This window comes from Tachysurus vachellii, chromosome 6 (genome assembly GCF_030014155.1).
Source record: "Tachysurus vachellii isolate PV-2020 chromosome 6, HZAU_Pvac_v1, whole genome shotgun sequence".
NCBI classification, from domain to species: Eukaryota; Metazoa; Chordata; class Actinopteri; order Siluriformes; family Bagridae; genus Tachysurus; species Tachysurus vachellii.
Window position 1 is genome coordinate 18,837,764 of NC_083465.1, and position 15,544 is coordinate 18,853,307.

Genomic DNA, 15,544 nt, shown 5'->3' on the forward strand with positions numbered 1-15,544 from the left:
TACTTTTGTAGATAGTCTATAACTATCGTTTTATCCAAACTCATTAAGCTAATCAGTCAAGCTAATTTGGACTGCTTAATTTTGACCAATCTTGTCAGTCCCCTCAGAAAGTTTGATCAACCCTGTCCACTCCCATCAAAACTTTGACCAATCACTCCCAAAGGTATAAATGAATCCTGAATACTCCTTTAAGGAATTTTGACAAATCTACACCACTCCCTCAGAAGGTCTAAGCAAAGGAATCCTAAAGGAATTCTAGACCAATCTTGCCTGTCCCAAAGGAAATCTTGACAAATCCTTCCTATTCCCTCAGAGTGTTAGACCACACCTTACAGCTCAATTCATGACCAATACATCCCACTCCATCAGAAAGTCTGAACAATTCTGCCCATTTCTAAAGGTACTATTGACCACTTGTGTCCAGTTCCAGAAGTTTTGACCAGTTCTTCTGACTCCTAAAGGAAATCTTGACCAATATTGCCTGCCCTGAAGGAATTCTTGACAAATCTGCCTACACCCACAGAAAGTCTGACCAATTCTTTCAACTTTCTTAGAGGAATTCTTGACTAATCCTGCCTGTTCCCTCAGAAGAGTCAACCAGTCCTTATGGGTCCCAAAGGAGTCCTAGTCCAGTCATGCCTGCATCCAAGGGAATTCTTGAAAAATCCAATCCACTCTATCTTAAAGTTTGACCAATATTTCCCCTTCTTAGGATGTTTGTCAAATCCTTCCCATTCCTAAAGAAATTCTGTACCAAATCTTATTGACTGCTTCAGAATATTTGACCAATTTCTTCTGGTTTGTCCAATCCTAGGGACTCTAGACCAATCATGCCAATCATATATATATATATACACACACACACACACACACACTCACTATCCACTTTATTAGGTACACCTGTCCAACTGCTCGTTAACACAAATTTCTAAATTAGCCAATCACATGGCAGCAACTCAATGCATTTAGGCTTGTAGACATGGTCAAGACGATCTGCTGCAGTTCAAACCAAGCATCAGAATGGGGAAGAAAGGTGATTTAAGTGACTTTGAACGTGGCATGGTTGTTTGGTGCCAGACGGGCGGGTCTGAGTATTTCAGAAACTGCTGATCTACTGGGATTTTCACGCACAACCATCTCTAGGGTTTACAGAGAATGGTTGGAAAAAGATAAAATATCCAGTGAGCAGCAGTTCTGTGGGTGCAAATGCCTTGTTGATGCCAGAGGTCAGAGGAGAATGGCCAGACTGGTTCGAGCTGATAGAAAGGCAACAGTAACTCAAATAACCACTCGTTACAACCGAGGTATGTAGAAGAATATCTCTGAACGCACAACACGTCGAACCTTGAGGCGGTTGGGCTACAGCAGCAGAAGACCACACCGGTACTAGTAAGGTGTACCTAATAAAGTGGCCAGTGAGTGTGTGTGTGTATATATATATATATATATATATATATATATATATATATATATATATATATATATAAAATATAAACTGTGGGACTAGGCAAGATTTGTTAAGAATTCCTTCAGAAGCAGGCATGATTGTAAATTATTGTGAACCAGACCAGAATAAAGCTTATAGCTTCTAGTATCACACTATCAGTCATAGCTAAGATGTAATATTGTAAGAGACCAACTATCAATGGGAACTCAAAGAAAAACTAGACTTCATTGAAAATGATAAATCATTCTTAAAAGATGGTTAAAGCAAATCATACTGCTTTAATGCAGTAAAATCAGATCGATTTGATGTGGATGTGGTTAGAAAAGGAAATCTTCTTTCCCTCTGCACTTTTAACCTAATATCCAGCAGATAGTAGACATTATTTCCTAATCCAGGTCACTTAGAAATCCAGGCAAATTTGCATTTTTCTAAACCAAGTGATTTAATCTATTTTGGACAACATAAAACAAAACAGCACTAGACAAGTAAGACTATCCACATGCACAGTTTGCTTAGATGCAATAGCAGTCATTTCATAGCCTTCTTCCACCAACAAGATACCAGTGCCTAATCTGAAAAACACTGCATTTCCACTGCAAAAGTTGTGATTCTCAAATGGAAAAAAATGATTACAGCTCTAAAAACAAAATATAGTTCTAAGAATTTGCAAAACATGACAAGCAAGCATGATATTTACAGTCGCAACAAACTGGATAGGAGAAACTCTATTAATGTTTATTAATGTGAATAAGTGCCACATATGTATATCCTGTTGCAAATGCATCTGACAACATATTGGTGGTGTGAAACAATTTTATACCTTATAGTAAAAGAAGGTAACTTATAATAGCAATTTTGCATATAATAAATTTTACTTTGGGTGGTAAGATGTGCACTGATTATGTAAGGGTTCGGCTTTGAACTCCGTGGAAAAGGGGAGTGGTTTGTTAATTGGTTCCCTGAAGTAGTACCAACATCTTGTTGGTGGAAAATCCAGGCTGAGTTTGATCTAGATCTTGGGATTCCAATTTCCATTACTAAATTCCAGCAGCTATTATACATTAGACTGGACTTCTATGAGCTATGGCAACTGAATCTGACCTTTGTTTCTTATTCAGCAATAATTTGAACTTGTTGCATTTTCTATTTCTCTTGATTTCTCTTTCTCTCTGGCCATGATGTCTCATACATGATCCAAAAAGCTCAAGTGTGCTATGGCTGGAGCATCTCTTCGACAGAGTGGATGTACATTTGGGTCTGTGTGTGTGTGCACGCGTAATGTGTATGTGTGTGTGCTCAGTTTCTCTTCTTATCCTGTTCGGGGTGTTGCTCGGTTTGGTGTCTGGGGAAAGCGTGGTTGTATAGCTGCCTATGATTGGCAGCCACGTTATACAATTTATACAGAGCCTGTAAGAGAGGAAGAGGGAAGGAACGGGTTAATCAGCATAAAACGAGTTTTGATCTTGGATATTTGGTTAATGTCAGGTAAACAGGACTCTCCATGCCCCTTACCTCATTAGTGCTTCCCTGCAGTGGAGAGAGAGAAAAAGAGAAGAAAATTAATGCAACAGCATAGACACAAAAATTTGGGATTTTTAAGTGACAGGTCATGCTGATTTACTGAAGTGGAAATTGTATACAATTTTGAACCATGTTTGTAGTCCGAGAAGATGAAAGCCAGTCAAATGTCAAAACCCATAATCTTGGGTTACATTTTCTTGCCATAGTCTCCAACTTGGGTTACTCTCTCCTTATTTCATTTGGAAGCTTATTACTCTGAAATTTGACAGCTGCATGGCAGAAAGTGAGTATCTGTCCCCCTTGTGGTGAACAATACATACTGCACTCTGCAGTGCATCTTGCTGCAGAAGTACAGTTTAGTCATGTTCAGTCATGTGAAAAAATTAGGACACCCAATGTAAGCCTGTGTTTTTGTTTAAATAGTTAAACATATGAGAATTTGATCTAAGAGGCTCAAAGTCTGCCATGAAATACAATCATTTTAACAATATTGGAAGATTCAAGTAATACAACTAAACAAATAATGCCAAAGAAATGTCTTTTTTAAATGATCTATAAAATGTAATAAAAAAATCTTGTGAGGAAAACGTAAGGACACCCCACATTTATTTATACTTAAAATGGATAAAATTACCTACAGGTGTATCACAGTAGGTACAAATTATTACGTACCAATTATTGTTTCAGAGCATTTTGAAGGAGGCTTTTCAAACCACTGCAAACATGACCAGGTCAGGACATCTAAGCAAATTTACCCCAAGAACAGACCACCAGATGCTTAAAGAAGTCTCCAAAAACCCTAAAATATCATCACAGGACCTACAGCAAGCTCTTTCTACAGTTGATGTCAATGTGCATGAACCTACAATCAAAAAAAGACTGAACAACTTTATCATGGGAGGTGTGCAAGTAGGGACTATTAACTGTCTCAGAAAAACATGAGGGCAAGTTGAAGTTTGCGAAAGAACACAGAGGAAAAAGGCCAAGACTTCTGGAATAATGTGGTTTGGACAGATGAGTCTGAAATTGATTTATTTGGACTCTATAACAGAGGTCATGTTTGGCATAAACCAAATACATCATTTTAGCAAAAGAACCTCATACCAACTGTGAAACATAGAGGTGGAAGTGTTATGGTTTGTGGATGCTTTGCTGCAGCAGGACCTGACCAGCTCATCATCATATAATCCACTATAAATTCTACAGAAGTGGGGGAAACTTTCTTCCAGTTGATGTCAGGAACTGGCTACAAGAAACAACTCATTGAGGTTATTTCAGACAAAGTGGGAAACACTAGCTATTAGGTCACAGGGTGTCCTAACTTTTTCCTCAGTTGAATTAACCTTTTTTTTTAAAATCTATTTTATTTTTTTTATTATATTTTTATTTTTTATTTTAATAAGTGAAAAGTGTTTTTTTGGTTTACGTGCAATTACATCACTTTCATCTACAGGTACAAATTAAAACAAGATGGGAAATTGACATTTCTTAATAAAGAACAATATAATATATAATATAAATATTATATATTATAATATTTAAATATTTAATGGGGTGTCCTGATTTTTTTCATATGACTGTAAATGTACTTTGTACTTGCACTTGCCTCTGTTGAAATACATGGCTGATGCTTGTCAGAGATTGTGTGCACCCTTTTAATGCTTTATATGTTAATGATAGACAAGTTAACCTGAGAAAAGCTCACCTGGTCCCACAGCGCTCCAGCTACCTGGTCTATGAGGGCTCCAAGCTCTCTGTACTCGCCGGAGTAGCGGATGTAGGCCCAGGTACAGAGCGTAATGAGAGCGAAACCCAGGACCATGTTGCACACACTGGCGATCACATCCACACCCACGAAGCCTGTGATGCCCGCCGCCACATACATAATGAAGATGACCACAAAGAGTGTGGCGGGCGTCCGTGCTGCATGGAAGATGTTCTTTGAATCGTTGTGCTTGATATACTGCACAAAGAGCTCATCGATCTCTGCCTCCAGCTGCAGCAGGTAGCGCCGACTGAACTCCTCACCACCCATCTTCTTCACACCACGAAACACAGCTAGGGCTTCATCACGGATCACTGCATGACGAGCCTGCAGCTCACTCGGGGCCAGAAAGGGCCGGTCACCCCCACTTACCTGTTAGAGGAAGTAGGGGATTGGAGTATGGAGCTATATTCTTGTTTCAAGTATAAATGCAACAGCAACTTCATGAGTTTCATTCATTCTTAAGTGCCAGCTTTATCCTGGTCAGGGCTGTGATGGATCTAAAATCTGTCCCAGGAAGACTGAGCTGGGAAAGCACCCTGGATGGGTTGCCAGTCCAATATTGCCATTTTTGGGGAGTTGGGATAAAAGCCAGTATTGAAACAGGGATCCTGCAGCTGTGACACAACAACACTACCCACTGAAACTCAATGCAATACCCAGTAGAGATCTAGTGTAGTGTAGGATTACATCTGAAAGGTAATTGTAGGTGAGAAAGTCTACTAACATGATAGTCAGGTACTGTGCATTTTCTTTCATTCATTCATTCATTCATTCATTCATTCATTCATTCATTCATTTTCAGTAACCCATTTCACCATAGATCTAAAAACCTTCACTTTTCCTGACTCTGACATAAGTGATGAGCACAATGAAAATAGACTGAGTGTATGTGTTGCTGGCTCTCACCTCCTCCATCTTTCGGTTATACAGGTCTTTAGCTGCAGCTACAGCTGCCAGGTTATTCGCCTCTGCAGTGGCCTGCACACAAACACCATATACGCAGTCAGAACCTACCGTCAATCAACCCCCGAAAACAATACCCGCAGAACAGTAGGTGTCTGCTTGTGAATTTATTGTGCTTGACTGTGCAGAACATTAATGTGCTGTGATTATAGACATCATCCTAACAGCAAGACTTTAATTCACCTAAGCATTATACCTAGATGCTAGTCATTTTGAGTGTACTATTTATAAAAATACAGAAAAGCATTATACATGCTTTAATGATACTTTTATACATGCTTTACATGATGCTTTAATATGTTATTTATGAACCTCACAAGCTAGCTAGTTTGTTAGACATTAATTTATTGTGGCTGTCTGAACCCTATAATTGAACCAAATAGACTCTACTTTTAAGCTTGCTTTGTTGCTTTTGGTCAGAAGATTGGTCAGAAGATGCTGATTAAGTTTCTTTGACAGTAACTGTGAGAGGCTGTAATTCAGATCTCGGTTTACAGCGATGCACACCTTCACTGCGAGATTATGCAAATCCTGGGCTGTGAGAAATTGAGCACTGGTCACGTCACTTATTTTTAATTATTATTTTCCTGAACATTAAAATCTGTTTCATTCCTTCTGTGTAACAGTAAATTAAAATAAAATAGCCAAACAGATTTTTAAGTTCACATTGAAATTTACATTTCATCACATTTATATAGCTAAGCAGTTGAGGGTTAGGGGCCTTGCTCAAAGACCCAAGCTGGGATTTGTTCTCACAACCTTCTGATGAGCAATATAACATCTTAACCACTGAGCAACCAGTTCCCTGTGATAGAAACAGCTAATACGCCAACATTGTTTCTTAAGTTTTCTAAACTCCTACCAGCAGCAAGCAAAGAGATTAAATAATCATCACTCCCATATTTTGAGATTGAAACCATATAATACTGTGTGCAACACAAACTGTCTTCGGATGATGCTGGGAAAATGAATAAATGTATACTGTACCTGTAGCATGGACTTTGGGTGAGGCAACTCTTCCCCTTGATAAATCTTTATATATGCCTGGAAGACATAAAGTCTAAAGTTTGTTTGGGACTTAATTACAGATAAAACTTTACAGTGGCTCTTTCAATCTTATGGTGGTTCAACAAAAGAAGCTTGGCCTCCAGTATGGCGTATGGTGTGTTCACCTTAAAATATTCCAACAGGCCTCTGCAGGTAATCTTGCTGCCATTGATTTCTTTAACGTCCAGGTTTTTAGGGCTCAGTAGCCATGGCACCAGCACCTTCAGGTTACTGATGAACTCAGAATCAATCTCTAAAATGCAAGTCATATGTAGTAATCAAGCAATGGTCTTAAGTGTAATGGTCTTAATGGTTCTACTTCAGTCATCCAAAGACCGTGTTCATTCACTCATCTTCAGGAACTGTATCAGAGTAAAGGACAGGGTGAAAGAGGAGCCCATGCCTCACTTTTCAAACTGAATACAAACAAATTTATCTGTGAGTCATTGACAAGATCAAGAAATGCGATTTTCATGCAAATTCATGAAAGGCTTTTATGACTTTGCATGAATATCACATTTCTTGCTCTTGTATCATTTGAGAGCTCCTATGTTTGTAAATTACTCTATAAGGTATAAAACTCAACTCATTACTCTGTCAAGCTTAAATAACTTGACTTTTTCAATTGCATGCACAAATAAAATGTAGAAAAACTCGGTGTAATCAAAGTCATTCAGCCATTTTCAGCTTTCTATAATGTTTTTATGAGTGAATTGTATTTATCTACATATGCATATCAGCATGTGAAAATTTGAGCTGGCTAAATTTTTAAACTTGGCAGAAATTTTTCGTTTGGTTTGGCATGCGAAAAAAATTACACACACAGTTTCACTCAAAGATTGACGTCCATAGAAAGGAAAGCTGTGAAGAAACTTGGAGGGGTCTTTCATCCATTACAGGGCCACACACACACACACACACACACACATTCACTCCCACATTGTGCTTTTTATGTGCCTGTTTGTATGAGTGTGTGGAAGCATATACCCTTGAGTCTGCCATCAAAGAGGGGGTTAGTTGCGACTTTGAGGCCTGGGTGTGGCATGAGGAAGCAGGAGATGTTGGTAAAGCAGGAGTGAATGTGCTTTCTCACATTCTGCAGCTCTTCATGCTGGTTCTCTGAAATCTACACATATATATATACAACTGTGAGAGCACTGCTACTATATATTTTCACATTTTAGAACGCAAACAATGGGCCTTTATTTATCAATCTTGTAGTAAAGTTGTGTGTACATGTGTGTGTACATGAAACCAAACTAAAATAGTGCACTGGATTTACAAAAGTTTCAGAAACCCTGAGTTTATTTATTTTCTCATATGCATGTTGATCACCTGTACAGTGCAAAGCATGTTTTCAAAACAGCTCATTTTCTTTTAGTGGTGCCCAAATAAGGTCAAGTGTACAGTGGGCTAGAAACACAAAATGACAACTTAATGGTGAAAGAAAGAAAAACAAATCTTATGAAGTTGATCAAGTCAAGGATTACATCAGTTGGTCATCATGTGCATAAATTTAGGAGGATATTAACGTTTTCAAATTAGCAGAAGTTGGATATAAACGAACACCTGGTCAACTACACAACAGTCTAGAGAAGGCCAAAAAACATCAGGAAGTTGTGAAAGATCACAATTCCTGTTTCTCCTCACTGACGTGAAAGCATGATACAAGCTGTTATTTTGAATAATCCTAACTAATTAACACTGTAATCAATCATGGTTGTTGACACAGCAGTGTGAACCTCAGATTAAGAATAGCCAGGATTAACTGTTAACCCCAGGTAAGAAAATGTGAAACAAGGTAACCTGGCATAACGTGTACTATTAAGTAACTATTAAGTGTGAAAAGCCTTTTTGAAGCAGGGATCGTGCAGCAGTGAGCTGGCAAGACATCTTACAAATCTTAAATACAATCAAAATAATCTAGAATTTCCTAGAAAAAGATTCAAAGTAACCAAATCCAAGATTATTAATCCTATTTTTAGATATAATTTACTATTTTTATCCTTTAAATTTTCCATGTGCTACTGGCAGTTCATTACGCAAATCTTAAGCGTTCATTTCTAGATAGAATCAAACTGACCTGCCAATAGAATAAATAGTGTAAAGCTTTAAAAATTGTTTAAATATAAGTCTAGAAATAGAATATCACTTCTAATTGTGTGATATCTTGCAGTGTGACATTTAACTTAAATAAATAGGCTGTTTTGCTTGCATGCACTTGTTTCTTCTCATTCCAAACTGAGCATGCCCAAACATGTCCCATCTCTGAAATTAAGCCTGGTCAGGCCTTGGACCAGAGACCTCAGAGGAGTACCTCTTGTAACTGACATTCAGTCACACATGTTTTAAAATGAAAAAGATGGAAAATAGTCAGTACATGTTTTTGATTGTTATTAAAAGATATTATAATGTGAGACATTCAGCTCGGAAGAACAAACCAAATTCAGCATTGCTGAACCACACCTTATGTAAAGACTCTTACATAAGCATAAAGGAGGATGCTTTGTTCTACATGCAATACTATTTCCCTGCCAATTCAGAGCCCACCTGCTGAGTCAGTCTGATCTGAGTGAGTTAGCTCACACACACACACACACACACACACACACACACACATTCAGCAGTGACTCAGGAGGTGTCTGACCTTTAGTCTTTTCTCCAGGAACTTCATCCCTCCCTCTAGTCCATAGGGAAACTCGTACGGAAAACTCCAATCTCTCACTAGGAAAATCATTGACTGGAAAAACACAATAAATTTAGCTGACACAAATATTGATCTTTTTCCTTTCTTTCCCAAATAGCAACTACAGGTGAGATGTGTGATGAGATGGATTCATGTAAATACCTGGAATGGTTTAAGGAATGTTTCCTCCATGGCCAGTCTACCATATTCTGTAAAGAGCTACGCAAAAAGACAAACACACACACACGTAAGGTCAGAAATCTCAGTCTCCTGCCTTGTCTCGTATTTTTCAGTCACCAACACATAATTACAGGGTCAGGTTCTGGGCTTCCTTTGAGGTTGGAAAAAATGTTTTATTGTTCCCCAAAGGTATATGAGCTATAAAATATGCTTACTTTACTTACAGAGCTAACAATACACAGAGTGTTTGCTGACATTTTACGTTGTTCTAAATTAATTCAATATCAATAAATGTCTTTTGGAAGTCTGTGTATCAGAATTCTATTTGACTTGGCAACCTCAAGAACTTAAACAGGCAGACTTGAGAACAGACACTACTGCTGCTATTTTTATAAACTGCACTGTGTCCATTTGTTTGTGCCTCAGAACGAGTGTCCGTACCTGCAAGTGCTGCAAGTCATCCTCCTGGACGTTCTGTGATATGTTATACACCTGCAAAGAGAGGAGAGATCAGAGCCGAGCTCAGTTCACTAAGCCTGGGTTTTCAACACATAAGAAGGTGTGTTTTAGTGTTTTTAGTGGTTACCTGCATGGAGCTGATCATGGTACTGAGGGCGAATACAGTAGCTGAGTCTCTCAATGTGGACTGGCTGTCAAACGTTCCCTGTGTGTCCATCAGCAGCACTGCCACCTACAGGCCATGACAAAAAAACACAAGCCACACATGAGTAAAAATACACTCAATACAAAGACAAATTGTGTTTTGAAAGCTTAGCGAACAGGCATAAACTTCAGCATGTACTTCATATTACATGAACACTGCATAAGAAAATCAACCTTTATACTGCAGGGATAAATAAGTTGAATTCTCAAATCTGGTTGGTCATGAGGTAAAGAAAAAAATACATGCTGTTACAGGAAAATAATCAGTGATGGAGTGGTCTGGCTGGCACTACTGATAGAGCTGCAATCAGACCAATCGGATTTATGTTGTTATCCAGCGAAGAAAAATATCTAATTGTTGACAATTTATTTAACTTTTATGGAAGAAGACTCCAGTGTTAGTGTTTTTCAATTGAAAAATCTTCTGGACACAGGGCCTAGTGCTTTCAGGTTCTCAGTACCATGACAATGCATGGGATGATTTACAACAGTATGCGGTATTGTGTGTAGTTTGTTAATAAGGTCAAACTTGTAAATGTTGATATAGCTGGGGTTTATGAGAAATATAACACAAAATGTGGATTAATGCACAAAATGTAAAAGAATTACTTGTTAAATCTGGACCCCTGTCTATCACACCTTGTTTCCATCTGGTTTGTCCACTAGGAAGACTTCACTCCAGATCTGGATGCCTGTGGTCTCTCTCTCAGAGCCTCCTCTCCATGAGAATCCTGTCAAAGGCTGAGCAGGATCTCCCACCCAGTCTTCACTTGCCTGAGATCACACACACATGTTATACATGTTCTCATAGGCCTCTCATACACACATTATAACCTAAAAATGATGTAAGCTGTGCACAGGCTTTACAGGGTGTTAATATCAGTACAATAATGGTGAGGCAATAGAAGAACAGCTCATGAGTAAATAACTAATGGAAGAAATCTGATATCTCATATCTGATATTACGGGAAGTGGGCATCTCATCAGCTCCTCTCTCTCTCTCCTGCTCTTATTATATGAATCACTTGCTCTAATCGGGATCCTTTACCTATGCTCAGTTCCTTCCCCTAAATGGTCTGATCTCAAACAGAATCTATACATCAACATACAGGTGATTGTACCTGGTTATACATGTAGCGTAGCATGAAGTCCATAAGGAAGGACTTCCCCTTCCGGAAAGCTCCAGCAACAGATATCGCAACTATCTCTCTGTCTCTGAGGTCTTTGGCTAGAAGGATACGATTCAGCGCTGCTTCATCCAGCTCGAATGTGTGATCATCCTTCACTACCAAAACTTGCACTGGCCGAGCCTTACCGTCCGGCTCCTCTTCCTCAGAACTCCACTCAAATACATGCTTGTCCACAAAAGACCCTGTTGTATACACACAAACACACCTTATGTTTAGTTTTTAGTTTAAAACAAAGACACTGTGCCCATGAGCAGGCATCTTGACCTTCTGGACAAAAGAGTTAACATGGCCAATAACACTAAATTGCATACAGTTAAATAGGGAGCAAGAAATAGTGCAGAATTAAATATTCTTACTTTAATAAAATTTATTACTTTGTAATAAATATTTTAAAATTCTAAAAACCTCTTTATTTCCAGTTTTAAATAACAAATTTAAATCCTAGATTAGCAATGTGGTCTTATACTTTTAGGCCACACACACACCCATGAAGTCGTATTGATTTGCAGTGACTCATAGCCGTGCACTAGACAGTTTTTCAAATGTAGTTATGTGACCTTTCCAGCAACCTGTAGGATGTACATATGTAAAAGATGTATTATTTATTTTTTTATTATTATATGTTATAGATGTAGATCAGTTTCTAAGCAACTTGGATGCTCTTTGCAGAAAAACAGTGACATATAAGAATGAAAAAATGTTGGATGAACAAAAAAGAATAAAATAAGATTAATAATTTTGTTCTTTAGTTTACTAAGAGAAATCTGGTAGGTATGAGTCTGACATTTTTGGGCTATGGTTATGGTTTTAAATCCTACAGCTATGTAGTGGTATGAATAGGACTAGACATCACAAATAGAGCAAGAATGAATAATAATCCCGGATGTGATGTTTAAGAGTGTTTCTAGACTTATAATAAGGGAAAAGCCTGTGGTTTGCAGTAAATTTTTTCGGGTATTCTTTCTGATCAGTTTAGAACACAGAGCTGAGCTCTTAATGGCAAACCACAAATCATGTGTAGCTCAATAAAGGAGTTGTAGCTGGTCGTGAGGAAGTGCTACGCTTATCACTGTTATCACTGCAACTGCAAGCTGCTATCTGGGCATCAGAGTGCTTTAACAAATTACCAACGGTTCCTCCTAAGATGTTTATTCCTGTGTTCACTAATTTATTTTCATGGTAAAAATGACATTCTGTTAAGATCTATATATTACCTCACAGACAAGGTAGTATATACCTTGTGTATGTCAGTGCAGCCCTTGTGCTCTCTCTCTTTCTCTATGTGCTTTCTGATACATTAAGCATTCACAAGCTGCAACGTTAGGACTGTTGATGTTAGGCTTTGTATTTATAAGAATAGTTTAATGCTCATAGGTTATCCTGGTAGGGCAGAGTAAAGCAGAGTAATCAATTGTACATCCCTAAAATGAGGACTGATGGAGAAAATCCCAAATTCAAGTCTTAAGAATTTTAAACACAGACTTGGACTGTTTTTCTTTTCTTTTTATTTTCATGTGTAAAGATTGATCTTAGATCTACATAAGCATTTTACCTTGGTGTTTTGATCATACACATCCTTAAATAGACATAAATGCTCACACAATTCACTTTTGTTAAACTGTCAGGTTACTGTGGAAATAGAATAACTGAATATGAGACAACAAATAATTTGAGTTGTTTCTTGAATACTTTATAATGCAGTGTCTTTGGCAGTGGTTCAGTTTACATGCCTCTCTTTTGTTTATTCTCATACCAATCTTTCCCACTTCAGGCCATTGGGGTCAAAGGTGAATGATGGAGCTGAATTCTTATGCCTTAAAAAGTTTCAACAAAATAATAATAAAAGGGCATCTGAGGGCAGTCTTGACGCTACTGAGTCATGAGTCATCCTTACTAAAATAAACTTACTAAAATTGCAGCTGTGATACTGTTATGTAAAGAGAATTGTGGTTCAGAAACATATTGTTTTATTCTTATTCTACTTATTTTTTATGGATGCATAAAATGCATACATAAATATCCCTGCTATGTAGCTCAGCCTCTCTCTCGCTCCCTCTCATGCTCACCTTGACATAGTAGGTGAGGGTGTGGTAGCTCAGTGGTTAAGGTGTTGGGCTACTGATTGGAAGGTCATGTGTTCAAACCCCAGGTCCACCAAGCTGCCACTGCTGGGCCCCTGAGCAAGGCCCTTAACCCTCAGTTGCTCAGTTGTAAGTCACTCTGGATAAGGGTGTCTGCTAAATGCCGTAAATGTAGTATATAGTGCAATACTGTGCAATACCATGGCCACAAACACACACACACACGTCTTACTATCCTTATGAGGACCTTCCTTCGCAATAATGCAGCACAATGAAGTTAATGCTATGTCTGTCCCTACATATACTTAATGTCCCTACATTTAATTAAATTTGTTAATTAACTTGTTTTTTAAAGCCATATGTCCCCCCGAGAATAAGAATATCTGATAGTGTTGACTTCATGGGGATATTTATGGGGACATAAAAACATGCCCAAACACACACACACACGCACACACACACGCACACACACACGCACGCGCACACACATGCACGCGCGCGCGCACACACACACACACACACACACACCACCTGCATACGTCATATTTCTCGCGTTATATATAGGTCACTATTTTCCCCTCATCATTCCCCTGAACTTCTTTACGCATTCCTGCATATTTACGCAACACACTGCATAATATCACATCTTATACCAAAAGCAGTACATGGAGATAATAATAATAATCCAATAAAGGAATCACGCAATATTGATCAGTTTAGTGATTAAAAAACACACGGCTTTAATTACCCCTAAAGAAACGCACCCCATCTCGTGTGACAGACCTGGCGATCATTTTTACTGTAAAACAACCCACACCTTGGAAAAGCCATGGTTTGTGTTATGATCCTGCGCCGTTGTCTCCCACTGACAGGCTGGGAATAAACAACTGTATCACTGGGCTGTGGCTCCTGTAGCTACACAGTCATATGAACCATAATATCAATTTATAATCACCATACGATCATTTATAAGCTCTTGGACACACCGCCAAGGCGTTTTCCTTTCAACGCGTTTTTTTAATCCGTCAGTCGTATTATTTATAATATACAGCATTTCTGCTCCACCATGGAAACACGACTGTGTGGTGTCTTTGCAGGAAGGAGGGACACACGCAGGTGGTGTTAAATAAACGCTCAGAAACCACTCACCCCAGCTATCTCTATCCTTTTTATCCCGGGCCATGACGCATGGAGTGTCGCTTTCCAGCCCCCTGTGTTTCACTGCTCGCTCTTCATCAACAATCATGAAGACAGGAAACGGGAATGACAACGATGCTCCCTACGCCTCATTCTCCTCTAAGAGGAACACTTTCAGCATTCAGCCACCAGGGGCGCAGTGTACAGCTGTTAGCGTGAGTTTACACTTTAGACATGACATACAGTCCCAGATCTGGTCTTGGAGAACTCCCTGTCCTGTCCTGCACATTTTAGTGTTTTTCTGCTCCAACACACCAAACTAATCCAGCTAATCAGCTTAATAACAGCTCTGAGTCTTTGAATTCTTTGTGTTACAGCAGGGAAAAATGCTAAAATGTGCAGGACTAGGGTTTAGAACCTGTGAACACACCTGCTGTAGCTTATATCCACAATCAGTGGCCCATACAATTTTTACATGTACGTTTTCTGACATGATTCTGCATGTTGCTAGTTTGCACCGACTTTTTTCACTGAGGAACAATGTTACTGAACTGTAGTCTTCTTTGTCACTTTGGTGTCTTATGTACCTTTCACATGGAAAACTGATAAAGTACGTTAAAAGCACATAATTGGCAAATAATTGGAGCAAAATTATTATTATTTTTTAATAATGCTTTAAAAGTTATAAACCAATCACATTTCTAGGTATAAGCTAACTTACAAACTTACTGCACTTCTTTACATAGTGTTATTTATGTCTGTACTTCAGAATCAGAATCAGAATCAGAATCAGAAAGATCTTTATTGCCAAGTATGTTTTCACATACGAGGAATTTGTTATAGTACAGAAGCTCCACAGTG

General features: G+C 38.5%; 1 protein-coding gene across 1 annotated transcript; it reads right to left on the reverse strand.

The window, feature by feature from the left end:
* Positions 1-1,456: 1,456 nt before the first annotated feature.
* On the reverse strand, positions 1,457-14,860 carry atl1 (atlastin GTPase 1). Its single transcript, XM_060872728.1, has 14 exons — positions 14,696-14,860; positions 11,397-11,647; positions 10,915-11,049; positions 10,199-10,303; positions 10,054-10,104; positions 9,595-9,651; positions 9,394-9,486; positions 7,734-7,872; positions 6,872-6,999; positions 6,687-6,743; positions 5,643-5,714; positions 4,674-5,105; positions 2,960-2,974; positions 1,457-2,854 (listed from the first exon to the last, which is right to left on the reverse strand). Exons 1-14 carry the CDS (start codon positions 14,790-14,792, stop codon positions 2,744-2,746), a joined length of 1,743 nt encoding a protein of 580 aa, XP_060728711.1. The 5' UTR covers positions 14,793-14,860; the 3' UTR covers positions 1,457-2,743.
* Between the last annotated feature and the right edge of the window lie 684 nt (positions 14,861-15,544).

Excerpts from the sequence above, each read along its gene's own strand:
- atl1 (XM_060872728.1), bottom strand. The coding sequence starts at position 14,792 with ATGATTGTTGATGAAGAGCGAGCAGTGAAACACAGGGGGCTGGAAAGC. Across the intron at positions 11,648-14,695 it reads AAAGGATAGAGATAGCTGGG|GGTCTTTTGTGGACAAGCAT; the intron begins GTGAGTGGTTTC and ends TGTATACAACAG. Across the intron at positions 9,487-9,594 it reads CATTCCTTAAACCATTCCAG|TCAATGATTTTCCTAGTGAG; the intron begins GTATTTACATGA and ends GTGTTTTTCCAG.